Source organism: Arachis stenosperma, chromosome 4, assembly GCF_014773155.1.
Source record: "Arachis stenosperma cultivar V10309 chromosome 4, arast.V10309.gnm1.PFL2, whole genome shotgun sequence".
In the NCBI taxonomy this organism is placed as follows: Eukaryota; Viridiplantae; Streptophyta; class Magnoliopsida; order Fabales; family Fabaceae; genus Arachis; species Arachis stenosperma.
Window position 1 is genome coordinate 4,028,311 of NC_080380.1, and position 20,371 is coordinate 4,048,681.

At 32.7% G+C, this 20,371-nt stretch overlaps 2 protein-coding genes across 4 annotated transcripts; both read right to left on the reverse strand.

Annotated features, from left to right (window-relative positions):
* Positions 1-799: 799 nt before the first annotated feature.
* Positions 800-6,654, reverse strand: LOC130974114 (shaggy-related protein kinase kappa). Of its 2 annotated transcripts, none has more exons than XM_057898864.1 (13): positions 6,376-6,654; positions 5,823-6,078; positions 5,604-5,696; positions 5,430-5,489; positions 5,054-5,326; positions 4,616-4,690; positions 3,703-3,759; positions 3,478-3,618; positions 3,353-3,403; positions 2,840-2,935; positions 1,656-1,739; positions 1,469-1,571; positions 800-1,202 (listed from the first exon to the last, which is right to left on the reverse strand). In XM_057898864.1, exons 2-13 carry the CDS (start codon positions 5,967-5,969, stop codon positions 1,114-1,116), a joined length of 1,269 nt encoding a protein of 422 aa, XP_057754847.1. In that variant the 5' UTR covers positions 5,970-6,078; positions 6,376-6,654; the 3' UTR covers positions 800-1,113. The 2 variants fall into 2 exon arrangements, with proteins under 2 accessions (XP_057754847.1, XP_057754848.1); XM_057898865.1 differs by having other exon boundaries at positions 1,459-1,571.
* A 3,733-nt stretch (positions 6,655-10,387) lies between these two features.
* Positions 10,388-18,020, reverse strand: LOC130974112 (regulator of nonsense transcripts UPF3-like). Of its 2 annotated transcripts, none has more exons than XM_057898863.1 (13): positions 17,578-18,020; positions 16,848-16,954; positions 16,390-16,485; positions 16,174-16,272; positions 15,963-16,039; positions 15,751-15,864; positions 14,725-14,869; positions 14,295-14,362; positions 13,067-13,499; positions 12,522-12,614; positions 12,313-12,431; positions 12,176-12,227; positions 10,388-11,366 (listed from the first exon to the last, which is right to left on the reverse strand). In XM_057898863.1, exons 1-12 carry the CDS (start codon positions 17,715-17,717, stop codon positions 12,189-12,191), a joined length of 1,530 nt encoding a protein of 509 aa, XP_057754846.1. In that variant the 5' UTR covers positions 17,718-18,020; the 3' UTR covers positions 10,388-11,366; positions 12,176-12,188. The 2 variants fall into 2 exon arrangements, with proteins under 2 accessions (XP_057754846.1, XP_057754845.1); XM_057898862.1 differs by having other exon boundaries at positions 10,389-11,366; positions 14,295-14,365.
* Positions 18,021-20,371: the final 2,351 nt, after the last annotated feature.

Below are 20,371 nucleotides of genomic sequence, written 5' to 3' on the forward strand. Positions count from 1 at the left end.
TACGTAATGATGCATATACCTACATTTCTTTCTGACCTTGTTAGTAAATTAAATTTCCATTTCCTAAAATAATTGACCGACTACCATATGCTAATTTTTAGCTGAACATAAGAAGGGAGAGACTTGTTATGCAAAATTAAAAGTTGCATAATTAACCAATTGACCTTGAATTTGAGCAAGCTAGTGACCTACTCCTTTTGTGAATGAATGACGAAGAAAGTGGTCTCCAACAGGCAACACTGCAACAGCAACAACGTACGTTCCTCTTGGTGATCACTTCTTTCTCTTTGAAGTTTAGTTCCCTTCCTTACTGGTTTATCAACTTCGTTTTCAGCCCTTGCATTGTATTATTAATGGAACCATGATCATGCCCTCTCTTAACCTTCCATTGTGAAGGCAACATACTAGCACCACTTAAAATAGCCATTTCAATAATACAATGGACATGTATTTGAAAATGCTGAAAATTTTAGTTTTAATATTTTTTATTTGTAAAATTGTTTTCTAAAGTAATTAATTTGTTTGAATACAAAAGTAATTTTCAAATAATCTATTGTATTTAGAATATAAGCATGTACTTGCGTGTTTGGGTTGGGGGAAAGGGGGGGGGGGGGGGGTTGTCTCAAACACAAGCCTGCATGTTTAAATGTTTGTTTAAACTTTATAGCACCAAAAGCGAATTCCGAAACACTATGCAAACCCATAAAATAAATTAAAAAAAGAAAAACTAAAATAAAAACATAAAAAAATCATAAGCAGCTAATGACTCGCCATTCATACAAAATTATAAAGACCATCATTTTATATGCATACCATCCTGCTTCATCCTGTGCCAGGCACCAAACAGGGTCTAAAATAGTCGGAGCACCTGTATTGTATTGAGATTTTTATACGCAAAACATTCTCTTAAGCAACAAGAGAAAAAGAACCCTCCTCCGACAAGAAATTTAAAACGTTCAACTTTATATATGATATATTATATTATCATATAATAATATAAGGGTAATCCTAGGAATTTTCTGTGGCATTCTTTGTTTTCTTTCTCAGATGCACCCGATAATTTACAGCCTGCTAGAGTGCTAGTACTGGGGAGAAAAAAGGAAAAATAACTTGCTAGTTGTGCAATGCCATGAACAAGTTCTGCTTACGAGCATGCTCTGGAATAAGCCGACTGATGACGTCAGGTGGTATCCCTGAAAGTTCTGCAAGGATCAATACGAAGTCAGTAAGGTCGGGGCCATGCAACACAAACAAAATTTGAAAGAATCCCCCATGAGAGGAAAAACAAAAAGGTTTACTATGGAATAATAAACAAAAAATCTTTACTTGTACCATAAACAATTCCTCAATGATTCAACCCCAATTTTTTATTCCTCAATAGATTACTATGATCACGTTGATGTTGAGTTATCGTTTAGAATTTCAAAACTAGATTGTGTTGATCGATATTGTAGGTACCTTAACTTACCCTGAGGCTTAAAATTAAACAGAGGTGGAAGTGGGCGACCATTAGGAAGCCGGGTGTTAGGGTCCCTCAACTCATCGAAGAAGGGATGAATGCAAGCTTCCAACTGCAGTGCCATAATATGGACCAAATAATTCAATTGAAGACGAAACTAGGAAACAAGAACAAGAAATGGAGAGTCCAAACTTACAGCAGTGCATCGCAGATTGGGAGAGTACTGAAAAAATCTACAGACAAGGTCTACTGCTTCTGGGGGTAAACGTTTTTGAAAGACCTGTAAATTATGATATCATTAGTTCATTACTAAATACTCCATGCAAATAAGATTCCTTTTAACTACTGTAAGTTTTACCAATACTCTTGCATATGCTCAAATTGAATAGCTACACACCAAAGCACATTACAGCTCTAAGAATATAGATATAGATTCAACCCTGACATTAATGTATATTCCTTGATCTATGATGTCTGAATACGTCACAACCAACCACAGGGAACCACAATTACGAAGCATATAACAATTTTTAACATCTAGCACTGTTGTACGCTTCAAGCATCTCTGAAAGTGACTAGAGAGCATCAATATAGTCCAAAATTGACCCTAATCTAGTATTATCTCACATGGTCCTTGATATTAATCAAGGCTGATCCAACCGTATCCATATCAGGTCAATAGCCCCGTGCGGCCACATATCAAACTCAGAGAGAAGACAGATCCTAAATTGACAGACAACTCTATCTAGTGCCATAATAACTCAGGACGATAATGATTTTGATCATACTACAACACGTGCAATTAGACTAGAAGATGGTGTACCCATACATGGATCAAATAAAGAATAAGCGGTGAAGATAGCACTGCAAAAATGTAAGGAAAGCAGAGACCAAGTCCTGACCATCAGTACCAAGTCACTGGCTTCAAAATATTTTTCTTGTTTCAAAATGTAATAGAGTATAGCTGATTATTCTATTTTATCTTTTGAAAGATTCCCCTACAGTAAAAAGGATTATGCTTTCCTTTCGCATCAATGACACTTATCCTCTATAAAGATGAAACATCTCCTTCACACACTTAAGGAATAATACTCAAGACGACTGACGTTAAAATAAATCCAGCAGCTCAATTGCCCAGATTTGCTTATTATTTACAAACACTGGAGAAAAAGCATGCAAATGTTTTCAAAAGAAACATGCCGCCGAAATGTAACTTGGAGGAAGTATCTAGTACAGGTAAATGGTAAACTGTGGCCAAAATCTAGCTAATCCAGGCAAACCACTAGCATAAACACATTGAACCTTGATCCCAAATTACCAAACGCATTCACACTTTTACAGTGTATTAAAGAATGAAAGTAAAGCACATAGAGCCTGTACCTTGTGCCATGGATGAGGTTTTATCTGTGGAAACTTAAATTCAGTATAATTTGGGTTCATGCATTTTATCTCCTCCCTTGTTGGAGTTCCCAAAACCTGAAATTAAAAGTAAATAAATAAAATCAGGACTCCTTTCGGGATTAGTGAAAAAGGAATGCTATTTCATTAGAATAATAACAGAATTAGGGAAATCTATCTGTAAAGAAATTGCTGTATCTCACTTGATTGAAGAAAGAGACAATAAACCACACACGAAAAGCATTTATACAAGCAAGACTGGAAATCTTTGCGCACAAAAAAAAAAACTTAGATTTCCCTTTCCTTGAGCCAGGAAATATAGCAAAATCCATGGAATAAACCCACAACATATATAATTTCTAGCAGAATCAACTGACCTGAACTTTACAAAAATTACAAACAAAATATTTCATAATCACTAAATATTCAAGGATTACAAAATTCTATGACAGACAAATCCAAATTATCCTTATAAAACGCGTGGGCAATCCTCACCTTGATGATTTCAACAAGTTGATCGACTCCACTCTCTCCAGGAAACAAAGGCTGCAATATAAGTTGAGCTTCAGGGAAGAAATGCAAAAATGAGGAAAGACCTATTTATTCAAGCATCAAATTACCTGTCCAAGAAGTAATTCAGCCATTACACAACCAGTTGACCATATATCTATCGCGGTTGTATATTCAGTGGCACCAAAGATAAGTTCTGGAGCACGATAGTATCTTGAACAGATGTAAGAAACATTAGGTTCTCCTTTCACCTGATGAATTAAAACATGGATGAAGCTTGAGTAAAAACGAAAAAACCTCTATCTACAATCAGTGTACTAAGCACAAAATCTTACCAACACTTTAGCACTTCCAAAATCACATAGTTTCAGCTGATGAGTGTGTGGGTTCACCTGACACAAGTAATGTTTATCTGAGTACGACAAATAGTAACTAATGCCATCATAAGCATACCAGACAAAGATCCTACCATCTTTGTGTTAAATTAAGCATAACCTAAATTCACAAGTATTACTAAAAGGCAATGAGGCCTACATGTTCAAGAAACACGACAGTCCACTTATGATAAAATGAAGTCTGGCATTTTCATATAGAGCAACAGGAAGAAGTATTTGATTATGCTAAAACCACTCCTAGTTTCCAGCATTGACAAAACTATACATTAAACAATCACCACAAGCTAAAATGAGAAGTTCAAGAGTGCACCCAATGATCAAAGAGAAATACAACTGGAAAGTAGTTTTAAAAGCAAGTCACCTTTGGTTGCTATGCGCAGAAATAGACATTTGAGGATATAGGAATAAGTAGGTGTATAAAATTTTCAACAAATATAAGATGAAAATTGATTTAACAAAATAAGTTTTTCTTGATGAAAATCTTATGTTTAACTATTTGTTTGTGAACATAAAATGCTAGTTGCAATTCAGAAATATTTCCTTTCAATGTGGATTTATATAGATTTTGAGTGCATTAAAATTTTTTTTACTTCTAAATTATAATCCAAATAAAAGATTGTAATAAGCCTAAGTTTAAATAACATTAGTTAGTAAATATGTGTGAAATTTTTGGAAGGAGGGGCCAAATTAAGAAAATATAAAAAATGTTGCAGTAATTGCAAAATTAACAAATAATTGCATAAGTTTGTTGGTGGCTACAGCCATCCATAGAATACAAGAGGCTCCACCTCGGAGCAAGCCCATTATGACTTCCAGGTAACAAACAAATCAACTATTCAAAGCAATGTCTTACAAGTAAGTTCTGAGGTTTGATGTCACGGTGACATATACCAATGCAATTATGTATATAAGCAAGGGCCCTGCAAATCTGCAGCCAAAACCGGAGATGGGAAAAACATCAACAGACATTAAAAGAAAAATAACATAATTCTTTAATTTTTTCTGTTCCTCTGAAAGACTATCACAAATACAACTTGAAAAATCCATATTATCTAAGAATCTATTAAACTAAAATTCTTCAAATAGATAAATCAAAAAATGAGAAACTCATTATTAAGGGGGAAAAATAGGAAGGAATTAAAAGAGACTAGTTAGTTGAGCTCTTCAAAGGCCAATCACATATTATCATCGAATTATTATTTGTGGTAGTTCAGGGATATGATCCTCTCTGCCACTTTTATTTGAGTATCTAGCTACCATTTCCAGATACAAAGATAAGCAAACTACTTACCTGATAGGTATAAAGCTTTACATATACTAAAGGCATTCGCTGATTCATTCGGCTATAGTTCCTTGCAATACGATTCACAGTTTCAGGAACATATTCAAGTACAAGATTCAAGTAAACTTCTTCTTTGTCAGTCGTTGAATAGAAACAATGCCTAAGGGCCACAATATTTGGATGGTCCAGCATCTGCATTATCTGTAGTTCTCTATTCTTGTAGCGCTTATCCTGGAGAACCTTCTTGATGGCTACAATCTCTCCGGTTTCTCTACATTTTGCCTGATAAAAGTGTTAATGGAATTCAAGACTGACAGTATGTCACGTATTAACAGCACAACAATTACAAAAGACATCCAAAGAAAAATGAGTGGTTCTGCCTCACTTGAAAAACAACACCGAAAGAGCCTGTGCCGACAACGTGTTCCGCAATATAGCTAATATTCTGTTAGAGAATGATCAATGACCAGTAACCAAAGGAGAAATTGTTAGTGATAGAATGTTTCTCATTCACATTATCAAGGTTTTTCCAATACCAATTGACCAAAAAATATTGTACCTGCCTAGATTGGCCATTTCGGCCACCGATGCTGGTTCTAATCACATGTCCAGTTTCAGCACCCACACCATCAATGATGTCCGGCTCACTATCCTGGAATGCACAAACACAATGGTAACTTACTATGATGGCCACAAAATCAAAAGGCTCCAACATTTCAATTTCAAATTCAAATTCAAATTCAAAAGTCACAAAACAAAAATGAAGATTGCTACTTACTCTGTCTTCTTCATGGTCAGCTTTGTCCCTCAATCTCATCTCAAGCATCTCTCTCCCGAGCCAATCAACTGAACTAGAAGAACCCCTGAAGCCATTAACAGACCTGGAACTGCCAACACCACCATTTCCAAGGCTTGCCGACGCCATGAGTGAGTGACTTCCTTCCTTCCAAGAGTACCACAAAATGCCACTATTTTCTGCCTTCTAAGCTCTCTTCTCTCTTGTTTCCAAAATCGAAGCACTGTTCACCGGGTAACTGTAACCAAAACCATAACCATAACCGTAACAGTAACTGTAACTGTAAGTGTAACAGCTTCAACGGAAATCATACCAAGTTAAACTAGCAGCGACATTGATAATTAGATTTGGTCAGATCTAATCCCTTGAAAGACAAAAACCGATATAGTAATAAGCAGGGGACAAAAAGGAAAGTAGCAAAAATAGTAGAAAACAACAAAATCGATCAACAATGGAAAGATCCATCAAATCCGAACAGAAAAGATAGAAACTAAAGAGAATCGCGCTTGGTTGTGTGAGAGTGAGATTGATTAACCTGAAAGCTTCTGTGACGAGAATCGGAGCAGTGCACTTTCATTTTACTGACGATTCTTCAATTTGTGACTATCGGTTATTCCCTTAACTTCGAACAATGGATCGGACTTCCGACAAAGTGAAGCGATCGCCGGCTATCGGAAAAAGGAAGAAGAAAATTCCCTCCACTATCAGCTCCAACTCTCTTCACTTTCTCTCTCTTCTTCTTCTTCAGCGAGAGTTTGGTTCGGTGTGTCGCTGCTTTGTATTTTCCTTTTCTCTCTTATTCTTCGCTCTGCGGATAACAAAATCCAATAAATCATGAGACATGAGTAATCATGGTCAAATTAATCCTCAATTTTTTTTTAATTTTAATTAAATTAATTTTTAAAAATTTTAAGTTAATTATGTTATTTTTTCGTTTTTTTACCGTCGAAAATTTGTTAATGTAATAAGTTATATAATATCACAATACATAATAATTATAATTAACAGTTAATATGATAAATTTATAAAATTAAATTAAAAAATTTTAATATTTTCAATTTTTTTATTAATTATATTTTAATTTAATATAATATTAATTCATTGTATTAATAGTTAATTAAAATTTTTAAATATATATTATAATATTACTTAATATATTATATTAATAAATTTTAATTTTATTAACAAAAAAATAATAAAATGATCAACGTGATTTATTTAAAATTTTTGAAATATTTAAAAGATGGATTTAATTTAAAAAAATGTTCGAAAATCAATTTTAAAAAATAGATAATTTTTTAAAAATGAACCTGACCTTTTTGTCAAAAAAAAAAATATCTCAGAATTATATATAATACAAACATATACGCATTATAATACAGGCTCATTGTTATACGGTATTCGTAGTTAAAGTGTGTATAGTCTATACTCTATAGATATGAGCAACAAATAAATAAATCAATAATATGATTGTATATAAAAAGAAATGAAAACAACAGAAAGCGAGTGAGCAATTGTTTTGTTCTATATTCATCCTCCACATACAATAAAATTATAAATCTAATTTTCATGTCAGTTTAGGTTGCATTGGTTCAGTTTTCTGTTTTAATAATATTTTTATAAAATATAGAATATAACTTTTAATTTAAATTAGATCAATTATTTGTAGAACGGTAGTTGAATAAAATAAATTTAATTTTAATACATTATCAATCTATATAAAATAATTTTATTTATGTATTTAATTATATAATTAAATATTAATAAAAATAATTTTTTTATTTTGACAATGTGAATGATTATTCATAAAAAATAAATATATAAAATATTTTAGAGCATCAAAATTAAATGCTAATAAAAATACAAATATCAAATTTTATTATGTTATAGAATATTAAAAAGAATAAATTATCATTTGTATCCATAAAAGATACAAACAATAACAAATGTATCCATATAAAATAAAATGATAATTGTATCTACGGAAGATAGTTTTTGTGTGCCAAAAATACTTTAACAGACCAATTATGTAACCAACTTTCGGGTAGTTTTGGCACACAGAAGCCATTTTCTGTAGTTATAATTGTCGTTTTATTTTTATATAAGTATATTTGTAACATCTGTATCTTTTATGGGTACAAATGGTAATTTATTCATATTAAAAACAATGTGTAAGAATAAGCTGGAAAATATGTAAATAACCCTAAAAAAATTCCTGAAAATACTGGGCATGAACTTGAAACTAAGATCAAATTGAAGATACTTTTACTTGTCTCTAAGATTTTTAATTTTATCAACTTTGTAGATTCATGATTAACAATAATGGTTTTGACCAAAACTTTTTTCTGTCTTTAAAGGAAGGAAGAACGCAAACTCGATTGTAATAATTTGTGCTATTGAACTCTAGGGCTTACTTTTTACTTTAAGCCTGCCTAGTTTTCCATTGCCAGCATGCTTTCATGTGCACAAGATTGAAAAGGCCACTCCATTCCATCATATAGGCGATTTGATGAAATTTTTTATCATTGTTTTTTATAATTGAATTAGAGTTTAACGTTCAAAACAATTTATTAATAATACTTCAAGGTGAAAAATTCTATAAAGTATAAATACTATTTAAAATGGGTTTTTAGCGATGACAGATTGAATTTAAGTAATATCTGTATTTAATATATATATATAATAATTAATAAAGTGATTAATAATATTTTATTATATTTAAGTTTTTATTTTAATTTATATTATATATATGTAATGTTGGTTATATAAATTTTAAAATTTTATTTTATTTATCAAATTTTAATAAATATAGAAATAATACTCACAAAGACAAGTTAAAATTCAACTTTTTATTACCCACAAATAAAAATTGAACAAATTTCATACGAATTATTATTAGACGAGACGACTAATAGAACAAAAATCTGCTCTTTATCTGCCAATTGCCACCCGTAGTTAGCTCATTAGTTAACATAATTATATTAGTAATAGGTCATCTTCCTCTTTGATGAACTACATTAGCATTGTGTTAACTTTACCGAACATCAGTCTCATTATATTGAAAAACTACACTTATGGGATAAATCACAAATGAGCAGTGGTCCAAACATATAAAGGTTGTTTGAAAATTATTTAATATGAAAAAAAAATTTTAATTTATTTTTATTTAAAGTTTAATTTGATGACTTAAAATGACTATAATATATTAATAAAATAGAATTTAAATTTAAAAAGTGTGTAAGTGAATTTAAAAATCAGACATTTTTTAGTCTGATTTATAAATAAAAAAATGAAAATTAAAAATTTTAAAAGAATTTAAATTATTTATTTTTAATTGTTCTAAAGTAAAAAAAAAAATCTTAAATAAATTCCAATATCTATCATTCCAAACAAACTCATAATAATAAGCAACCTCTTTTTTTTCTCAAAGGTATATAATAAAAAGCAACCTTACTAACATGGGATTAGTGAAAGTGGGTGAACATCCCAAGTTGAAGCATATACTAAAATAGTACTTGGTGAGTGGGGGAGTTATCAGTTATGTATAATAAAGATTTATAGTATTATATATATATTAATATAAAACGAATTTTAAGAAAATGAAGAGGGAGGAGAGGGAAGAATATTCTAGATGCATGTTCGCTCCAATCTACGCATTGCTTGACACGGTATATGTAGGCCATCCTTGCCTCCTTAACCACCACTACTAGCTTTTAAAATGATGTATCCATTAGTCTTGTGGATGAGAACAAGAAAAAAGGTTCTTAATCCAATATCATCAACTAAGGATATATTCATATAAAAATATCACGATAATTAAAAATTCTCAAATATTTAAATATATTTCACTAGATTATTTAATATTAATACATATAATCTTAACCATTATTTCATGTGCGCAAATGACCACGAAAAACGGTCCCTCTAGTCTGACTAATTACTACAGTACTTTATACCATGAATTAAAGAAGACAAAGACCACCGTTGTTTCTGCCATAAATTCTTGTATAGTGAAACACATTGAGCACAACCACTAGTTTTAATTTATAACATTTAAACGTCATAATAAAAAATAGAAGACAGAACAAATTTTATGCGGTGGAGGGTAGAGTCAGTCCAATCCTCTAGTGTCTAGTCTATCTTTTCCTATTCCATTGCTAAGTTGACGTTTCATGTTAGCACTGCTGGACGAGGGTGCCAAACCAACAAATAGAAGGGAACAAATAATAATAATAATAATAATAATAAAAGAGCCAAGAGTTGAGTAACTTATGTGAGACAACATTAGAGAAGCTAAATCAATAATATCAATGTGCCCTTCTTTGTGTGTATTATTATAAAGTAAACACCAGCGTGCAATTGGCTCGAATTAAATTGATAAATAAAAATTAAATTATTTAACATATTTGATTAAACTATTTAATAACCTTTAAGTTTTAACTATCATCTTTAAATGAAAAACATGAAAACTACTACGTGAAGCCGACTACATGAATTTCCACAGTAATATATTTAAATCACGTGCTAAAAATGAAAATTGAAAAAACAACAGAAGGAAGCCAGAGTAAATTTGGTAAAAAGATGTTATTAAATATAAGGATAAACTTGATATTTCGTCTCAGACGTCCTCCCTCCCAAACTTTACAATTGAAAAACATCCACACACCATGACACCAATGTGATCCTGATGGAATTCTAATACCCAAATAGCATAAAGGACTTTACAGACGGATGACATCCACAATAATCTAAACATGGGTTTATAACTACGTTTGGGAAGGTTAAGGATGGTAATTCACAAAATTAATTAACTTATAATCATGAACCAGCAGTGTAACAGCCATGTTTTGCTGAGACATGCAAGTATGCAATACCACACTGTACAATAATATTTTAGAGCCAAAACAATATCCACACACTAGTAACTCCCGCAAGACCTTATTTATCCTTAGTAACACACCATCTATGGTATTTCCGTGTCTGTGTCCTGGAGAAAACTCCAAAGTCAACGAAAGGATGAAGACATAGCAAGCCTGCAACATAGTCCATTTGAGTGTTCCTTCAATGTAAATGAGCAGAGAGGTAGTCCAAAACTGATCCAGGATCATTTTCGCAAGCTCCTACTTGTATTTGGTGGACAGCTAGTGAGAGATTGTATAATAGGGGCTAAGGACACACAAAATCCTGGATTCATATTTACACCTAAACTATTTAAGATATTGGAATATAAACCCAGACAATGCCCATTACTCAGTCAACTTGCCAGGCTATTCAAATCTATCCACAATTCTTCAAACATCTACAATTTGTAAAAGGGAGACCAAGGAATTCTGATGCCAATAATCTCTCTCTCTCTCTCTCTCTCTGAACGGATCCCATCTTCAATTCTATGTCCGAATATTTCAATTGTAAAGAATTTTTTACCACACAAACTCAGTTACCTAGAAGAATCTGTCAACCAAAAAGAGACAGAATCCAGCAGCTAGCAAATAGATGCTCCCAAATTGCAAGTCAGCAAGCTTACCACTGCACAGGAAAATAATCAACCTTCACACAGGTAAATACAGAAAACAGAAATGGGCACTGAAAATCATTAAATTTCCATATACAGTTAGAAAACAACATAATGCCATCAACCAGTTCACTATGGTTACCTCTCTCTTGTATGAACTTTGCTAATGCAGAAAACAGAATTTGAGTTGAAATGTAAGTTTTCTTGGGCTGGATGTGTTTCTTATCTTTATCTGGGTTTTTACGGTTTCTAGAAAAAGCTACTAGGCCCTTAAATCTCAGTGGCTTAACATTATAGCTGGTGCAGTTTTTCGGGCTTTTCCCACTTCTGCTTCTTGACTTCTATTATATAGACTTGTCATTTATGCATTAGACTTATGATAATTATGCACATTTTAGAATACAACTTAACTATTAAAGATGAATGTGTTTAATTGTGAGCAAATAAAAGTTTTGCATAATATCTTCACAAATTCTTTGATATAAGATTGACAATTATGAGGCCTCTGTTAAAAGCAAAACCTAACCACTCCTTGCAGTGCAGACTAAAATTTCATAAAGCTAATGCTAATTTAATAACTATATTATAGGGGGAAAAATCTGCTTGATTGTTTAAAACATTAAATTAATCAAAATCTAAAAAAAAATGGTATGAGATGCACAGCAATATGGATGGATTTTTATCCTAATATATGACAATTCCACACTAAGAAATTTTATAAGAATCATGAAAAAAAATGTCAGATAAGTCCTAATACCAGTTCAGCAAAAAGCATGTTTCTAAGCTACGTAATTACAGGCCTGATCAAGAGATTGTGTCTCACCAATCTAAATACACTAGGTCCCAGAACTTGCTTTCTGAACCCAAACCTGTTTCTGCAATTCATAGGAGATACTGACATTTTATTGAACCAGAAAAAAATATACAGTGTACAATCATGCAGAAATCAAATTTAGGTACCTCGTGGGAACCATGTGAGCCACTAGTTCTTCTATGATGCTTTCCCTCATTTGCAACAGAATAGCCATCAACATCCTTCAGATGTGTTGGTCCTCGGCGACCAAAATGTTTACCAAAGCCTGAAAAGCACACAAGCATTGAAAATTAAACAAAAACCAATCTAAATTTACACACATAAAGATCCTATATTCCAAAGCCAAAAAACCAACCATTTTCTGAGGAATGACTGCCACGACCACTTGCGTTCGATTTTACATCCCCACCTCTTACATGTGCTGTCACATGTTTTGACTCTGCATGACCTGTTTCAGATACATATAAAAAATTACCAAATGAGAACAACACATAGGCAGGCTGCACCAGATTTCCAGACAACAATACAATGCTGTGCCTTAAACATCAGTGGCCTCGTTGATTAAAACTGATTTTCGCTTTTTCACATTTTATACAAGCACTAAGGATTCTTTTTTGAACAAATAAATAAATAAAAATAATAATTACATAAAAAAAAACACTGATAAGACAATATCATTAAGACAGAAGAACAAATTCAAGGAGGATAGAGATCTTCCATACAAGAGACAAAACAAAAGAGCTATCTATAAGGCATAGCTTTCTAATCTCTCTACATGTCTGAGGCAAAGTCCTTTACAAAGATCATGAGCTTTACACCAAATGTACAGTTCTATCTCATAAAACATGCTTTTCAGAAGACCTGTCATTGAAATCATAGTAAAAATAATGAAGCATCTACCTTCCAAATGGTCTACTTGTGAGGAAGCAGACAATGATAAAGAATCATCGCCTCCAATTGAACGATTTGTCCATACACAACGATCAGGTCTATCCTTATGCCTAACACGTTTCTCCAGCCTCTCACTTGAATTACGTGAATCATGCATGCCAATCCTATTCTCTGGTGTCCCATTAGAACCCTTTAAAATCAATTGCACATGTACAGGGCGAGGTGGTTGTCTTTCTTTTTGTAGATCAGATGTTGGTATTGTCTGCTCCGATTGAGGCCTGGCTGACTGACTTTGACGCATTTCCTTGTTTGAGAGTATGCTTCTAATAATCCTTGCACTACCTTCATGCCTCTGATTCTGCTTCAGAGGTGCTGAGCCAACAATTGTTTTGGCTGAAGATGTTACATTATTCTGCTCTAATAAACTATCTAAATCAGGCCCCTGCACAATAAGAAACCCATCAAAATATGAAGTGATAGCATGATCATACATGATAAATCCATCAATCACAATAAAAGGAACCAAAGAACAATCCATGCCAGAACTTATAGTGGATTCCTGATTCATCATATTTCATGTCATGAGCAATAAGGCAGCATATTAGAGGAAAATAATCCTCAAAGTCACTTTAGTATGAACCATTATGCCAATAAAATGATAAGCATCATAATACCATCTATAAGTAGTGCTTTCTCTATAGTACATTGACCTTTTTATTATTAACTGACAAGTAATAAACAAGTGCCATCCTTGAATCTTAATAAATTAGTTAACCTCTCTCCTCGTCAATTTCATGAGCCACTAAGGTTACATTGAAACCAACATTTATCAACAACTCCAATTAGTAAAAGGATGATTTAAGGATACTATCATCCATGAGAACATTCAAATAGAATGAATCAATTAAATTAATTAAAATTTAGGCGATAATTGCAGAAAACCAGATCAAGATGCATCTGATTGATACAAACTAGACATGACCAGTGGCAACTCATTGACATTGACGTCACAACATAAAGAAGCAGAATTTCAAAGTTGCTTCCCATAAGAGTAAGAACAGTAAATAGAACAACTTTCATTCAATTCAGGTCAGGTTTGTCCACACTGCATTTTCTTCCTTGTGCATCAAAATATGCATTCTAGTCAACACATCCTAAGGGTTCTAGACGAATCCTTTTGCAACATGTGCAAGCATATAAATAAAATGGACTACTCAGATGAAAATAAGAAGCTCACATTAATTATCTCTCTTTCCTTCCCTTTAAGAAGCAGGACTTTCTTCCCGGAACCAGTATTTCCAGCAACTCCTTAAATAAAGGACAAAGTGTTAAGCAAATCCCCATTGAACACAATTAAATTGAAGAAAACAAAGCTAAACTATTAACTCATACAAAAATAGACAGCGACTCCAATAATAATAATATAATGATGATGATGATGATGATGCAGAAACAAGAATGCTAGGAGAGCCAGTTAAGAAACAGGGCACAGGGATTATGCTGATATCACAACTTATATTAGAAGAAAAAATCTCAATGCCCTAAATTCATCAAATAAAACAAATGTATACATTCAAAGAGGTTTTCAAACATGGGCCCCAAGCCGTAAATGAGACGTAAAGGAGAAACAAATAACAACTAAATTCCAAACAAAAATATAAACTTACCATTCTCATCCAGTGTTTGGTTTGCATCTGAGGAAGCCACAGTTGAAGTTTTACTTGAATGATGCTGATCACCTTGCCTGGGAACCAAAGTGTAAATTGTTTTGTCGTTTCCAGTGGAACCTTTCCCTGTGTCTCTTGCAACATACTGTCCGACATAGAAGTGAAAATCAGACATTGTTAAGCACAAGTTAGAACCAAGATCATTCTCCATATCTGTGTGTGCAAGCAATAACAACTAGAGAATTATCAAATACTGGCATTGTTTTACGATGAACTAAAAATTTGATTTATAGTAAACTAATATATTAATAACAATTTAAAGTGACCATTTTTTAATCATATCACTCTAAGTTCCATCTGCAATTTTTTCCGGAAAATATATTATTGGGGCCATTCAGTTAAGATTTTGAGAGAACTGTGTTTTTTCTTCCCAAAAGCAGAAACAGGAGCAAACATTGAAAAAAGATACTTCTATATTTTGATGAAATTATAGAAGTACTTTTTTTATTAAAAAAGAAATTATTATCCTTTAAATTAATAGATAATAAATGATATTTTCTTAAAAAAAATGGTGCATGAAATTTAAGGATCATTTCACTCTCTTCTACTGCTTCTGCTTAAAATATAAGCTGCTCACTACCTATTTCTCTAAATAAGAAAAAATATTATTTCATGCTTCTGCTATTTTCATAAGCCAAACAATACCACAAAAATCAAAAGTATTTATTTCCCTCCCACAGTTTTACAAAAGAATGAGGTTGAATAAAATAAAAATATATCACAGCTTGTTTAGAAAAATATTGCATCTAATTGCCAGTACTAATACTTAACTTCTCAGAACCAAAAATTGATCTTTTTACCCTAGCAAGGAGACAACTATGCAATCTGACACAATCAGGTAAATGGAAATAAATTATTCATCCCAAGTCCCCACAGCAAAATATAAGTGGTTACTTAGAATTAGAAATGAAAAACACATTGCTCTCTAATGAACTAGTGAACAAATTAACAATACAAGCAACACACCATTGTGGTGGAAATCCTCTTCTTTCCAGAACCTCGTCTTGACGAGGCAGAACAACTACTCCCATTTGATGATGTGCCAGCTCTTCTACTCACTTTTCCATTAGAAAGTGATCTCTGCACAAACATTCACTCTCACATCTCAACACATGCACAGATGGATACACAAATGCACACATAATGGGACTTCATGAGTTAATCAGATGCAAGAATACCCGAGGTCCCTTGGCAGCTCTTTTCTGACGCACAAAGTCCATCAATGGTGTAATTACAGGATTATCTTTTGCAGCACCTGCTTAGGAACACGAATCAAATAAATAAAATTAAAGATATATCAGACCTACCAATTCTGTCAATGAACGATATTATATTGCTTAACTTTCAAACCTAAAATTTATTGCATATTTTCCATATTAATTGCCTAACCTGATCGTTCTGCTTCCCTTTTCTCCAACTGTATCTCAGCACTGGGAAGATTCTCAACAGGCTTGGCAAGAAGTTCAAGAAACTCCAGATACTCAGAATCTAGATGTTAACCATGCAAATACTAATATTTATCAAAAGGAAAAGATTCAATACATATAAGTCCAATTGACTAACATATACCCTGAAAGATACGTCAAGTCTCTGTCTAAGTGGTACCTTTGTATATGGACCCATCTCGGCCATCCTTTTTAGACCACTGTCTAGGAACACGTTGTGAAGGAGCATATTCAACCATGACTTTGAACTGTGCTCCTGGGAAGGAAATACAGCCACAGCGAGAGAGAGAGACAGAGATATCCAGAGTCAGGATGCAGTGTGTATGTGGATTAAGTTACTTTGAATACAAAATTGATGATAATCTAAAGCTTTCGACACATATTCCTTAAAAGATATTGAGTATATGCAACGTAAACCCTGTCCCAAGTCAGATATTCCACTCATTGCTTAAAATATGTGGAGAGCCAGCTTCGGTACTGGAGACATATCTATAGAAGCTAGTAAAAATGCACTGACCAAAATCCAACTACAATAATGATGACAATGATACAACCCTTTTACTTTTGCAAGATCATACACATGACTAATGAATAATTGCAGAGGATGTCAATAGTTACCCTTTTCATTTACAAAGATGTGGCCGTTAAAGAACTCAGCAAACTCTATAACGTCCTCTGGCTTTTTGAAGTCAACGTAAGCTCTGGAGTAGGACATATGCTTCTGGCTGAAAATCGATGTAAAAGATTTTTAAAAAAAGAAAAGGCTTAACATATATGCTACGCATTGTAAACGCACATCCATTCATATAACAAATCGCATCATAGACGGTCAGCCTTTACGAGAAAAAAAAAAAAAACCTTCAAATAAAGGAATTCAAGAAAAAGGAGTGCTACCAATGAAACAGGCAACAACATGGTGAACAATTCAAATATATTTTAAAGTTATTCTCCCAATAACAGGGCAAACCTCAACCAGGGTTACTTGGCTCCGGTAATAGAGATATACACGCAACCATAACTTTAGTGTAAGAATGTAGAACAAAAGAGAAGTAACAAGGATGATTTCAAAGCCACTCTTCCTTCATATACATACTGCTACAACAGAAACGTCCGCAGTCGATGCACAAGCACAAAAAGACACTAAAAGAAAAGATATGCTGGACATTAAACTATCCCTTCAAGGATTTTGATATCAATCTGGCATTTCTTTGCATAAAACAAGATTCAATAACGGAACAAAACAATATCTAAATAAACATTAACAAAGGAATATTAAAGCAAAGAAACAATGAAGAAAAAAGAAACTAAACATTATAAGCTGAAGGAGCGGAAATGCAGAATCGCAAACCTGATTTTTCCAGGACGAAAGGAGAACCAATTGTAGCGGCCAGCGAAGGTGCCGTCAATTTGGTCCAAAAGTGCGGCCTCAGAAATCGTAGGAGGCAAGTGCCGCAGCACCACCTTCGTCCGATCCAACGCACCCTTCATGCGACGACAACGACGAAAAACCCTAACAGAAAAACGGCTTCGAGTCCTGCAGTTACGACACTCGCGGAAACGGTCAAAGATGAAGGATGAAGAACGAGAATCTCTTTGGTATTACATCTTCTTCCGCTTGCGAGGATCAATCACAGAAAATTGTGTGCCCTAATTACGCAGAAAAAGCCCCAAATTGCCATCTGCCCTAAGCGAAGCTAGTGAGAGTGTGTGTTATGTCAAAAGGACTTAGCGAGCGGAAAGCATATACCGTTGCGACGTTGCGTTTTGCCGTTCGCTTCTCTTTTCTTATAAAACGTGTAATCTACGAATGTACGAGGCCACTCTTATACATATCAGTATAAATATAAATAGAATTTAATTTACACGTAACGCCACTTAGGCTGTGTTTGTTACTTTGTTTACAAGTATGAAACAAAAATATGAAGATACAAAATTGTATTTAACAGATGATGAATGAGTCACTACAGACTTAAGATGTAACTAGCAGTTCCTTGCTTCTCCACTGTTCTGGCTAATCCATGTCTGGGATATTTGAGAATCGCCGTCAATACTTCGGTGTAGGTTCGGGATACTCCCTTGTTCCACAGTCCGGGGCTATTTAAACTAACCAATTCAGAATTCTCAGATGAGATATAATTAAAAATATTATGTTTGTTTTAATACTTTTAAATCAATAAAAAAATACAGACGGAATAACATAATAAAAATAAAAATATATTAAATTGCTATACCTCGACAACATACAGACAGAACTTTATTAGTGTTTTTTTTTTCAATGTGATTTATGTTATTAAATAGTTAAATAAAATATCTTTGGGAGATATTTTGGAGGGAAAGGTAAAACTCAAATATAATATTTTAAAAAATAAATGAGATAACAAAAAATATAATAATAAAATTATTATTATATAGGGTCAACCACTAATACCTTTTCGGATAATTATTATAAAGATAAACTATATTTTTTGTCTCTAAAATTTTACAAAAGTTTTAAAAATATCCTTAAGTTTTATTTTATTTTAATTTTATCCCAAACATTTTTAATTTGCATCAAATATATCCTCTAACGGCTAATTTTTCAAAAAATTTAAGCCCAATTTAACAAGAATTTCATAAAAATAACCCTCAATACAAGCAAATCAAACATAATTTTCATGTATTATTATTAGATTGGTCTTAATTTGTTTGAAAATTTAGCCGTTGAATGTATATTTGATGAAAATCGAAAATTTTTAAGACAAAATTAAAACAAAATAAAATTTATAAGTATTTTTTAAATTTTTATCAAACTTTAAAGATAAAAAATATATTTTACTCTAAAAATTATACGATATTATGGATTATATGCAATACGTTTTTATTCATGTTGATAACTTGATATACATGGATCTCTAATGAAAATTTAAACTACCACAAAACATTTTAAGAAAACAGATTAAAAAATATTTAAAAGGATAAGTAATGTAGAATAATCCTCTTTTTCATCAATTCATATAATATGACACTAACAAATTGTTATAAATATTAAACTTAGCTCTTCTGATAAATTAATGTATGATATATAATTTGTCCTTAATTTTGTTTTTTAGCGTCATTTCTAGTTGTCTAATATATTAACTTAAGAGGATTTACTCAGTTTAATTTCTAAACAATTTTAGACCAGATACTTAAGTTTTTAACTAAAATTAGTTATTCAATTGATTTTTAACAATTAATTTGTTAGTCATTTGGATTTCATATTCCATCAATTTTAACGGAAAACAAAATAATTCCTAACAACTCTAATAAGGTACAAAATGGTCCATGCCCCCTCTGTTTGAAAATGGCGCCGATTTCCTTCAATTTTCATCATATCTTGTATAATTTTAACATTTATACTCTCCTTCTTCACCTTCACAACATTCTTCTCCATCTTCTTTCTCCTCTTCAGTTTCAAGATCAAGCCATGGTATAACTGTCACACGTGTTGCACCTACCTCAACATGTCATGGACTACACACTTCCTAAATTTCTGTGACTGGTACACCTATTTTCTTCGCACTTCATCCACCAAAAGCATCCACCTCCACTTCCTCGATAACAACATTACCTCCAATCCCGACAACGTCAATCACATCCTCAATACCAAGTTCCATAACTATCTCAATGGCACGCCTTTTTTCACTCTCTAGCAAGCAATATAGATTGTTAGACATTAGAACATTATGAGAAGATTCTCCTTTGACATGATATGCAAATTCTCATTTGGAATGGACCTTAATGCTTCATTCCTTTTCTCCCAAAGTCCAAATTGATAGACAACTTTAACCTCGCATCCAAACTATCAGTACAACTAGTAATGTCACCGTCGTTGTTCATATGGAAATTGAAGTGATTAGTGAACGTTGATTCGGAGAAGAAACTAAAGAAAATTATCAGAGTGGTAGATAATATGACTATAGAGATGATGGGACAGAGAAGGAGGGAGATGGTGACAACGATGACGGGTCTTAATAAAATTGGACTTGCTATCTAGATTTATGGGATCTATCAAAGACCACAAATATTTGAGAGATATAGTCATTAGTTTTTTGAGTATCAATTGGTTGATAACAAGTTGAAGATTTGTTTTCTTGTGAATATTGAAGTTGTAAAGTGTACAT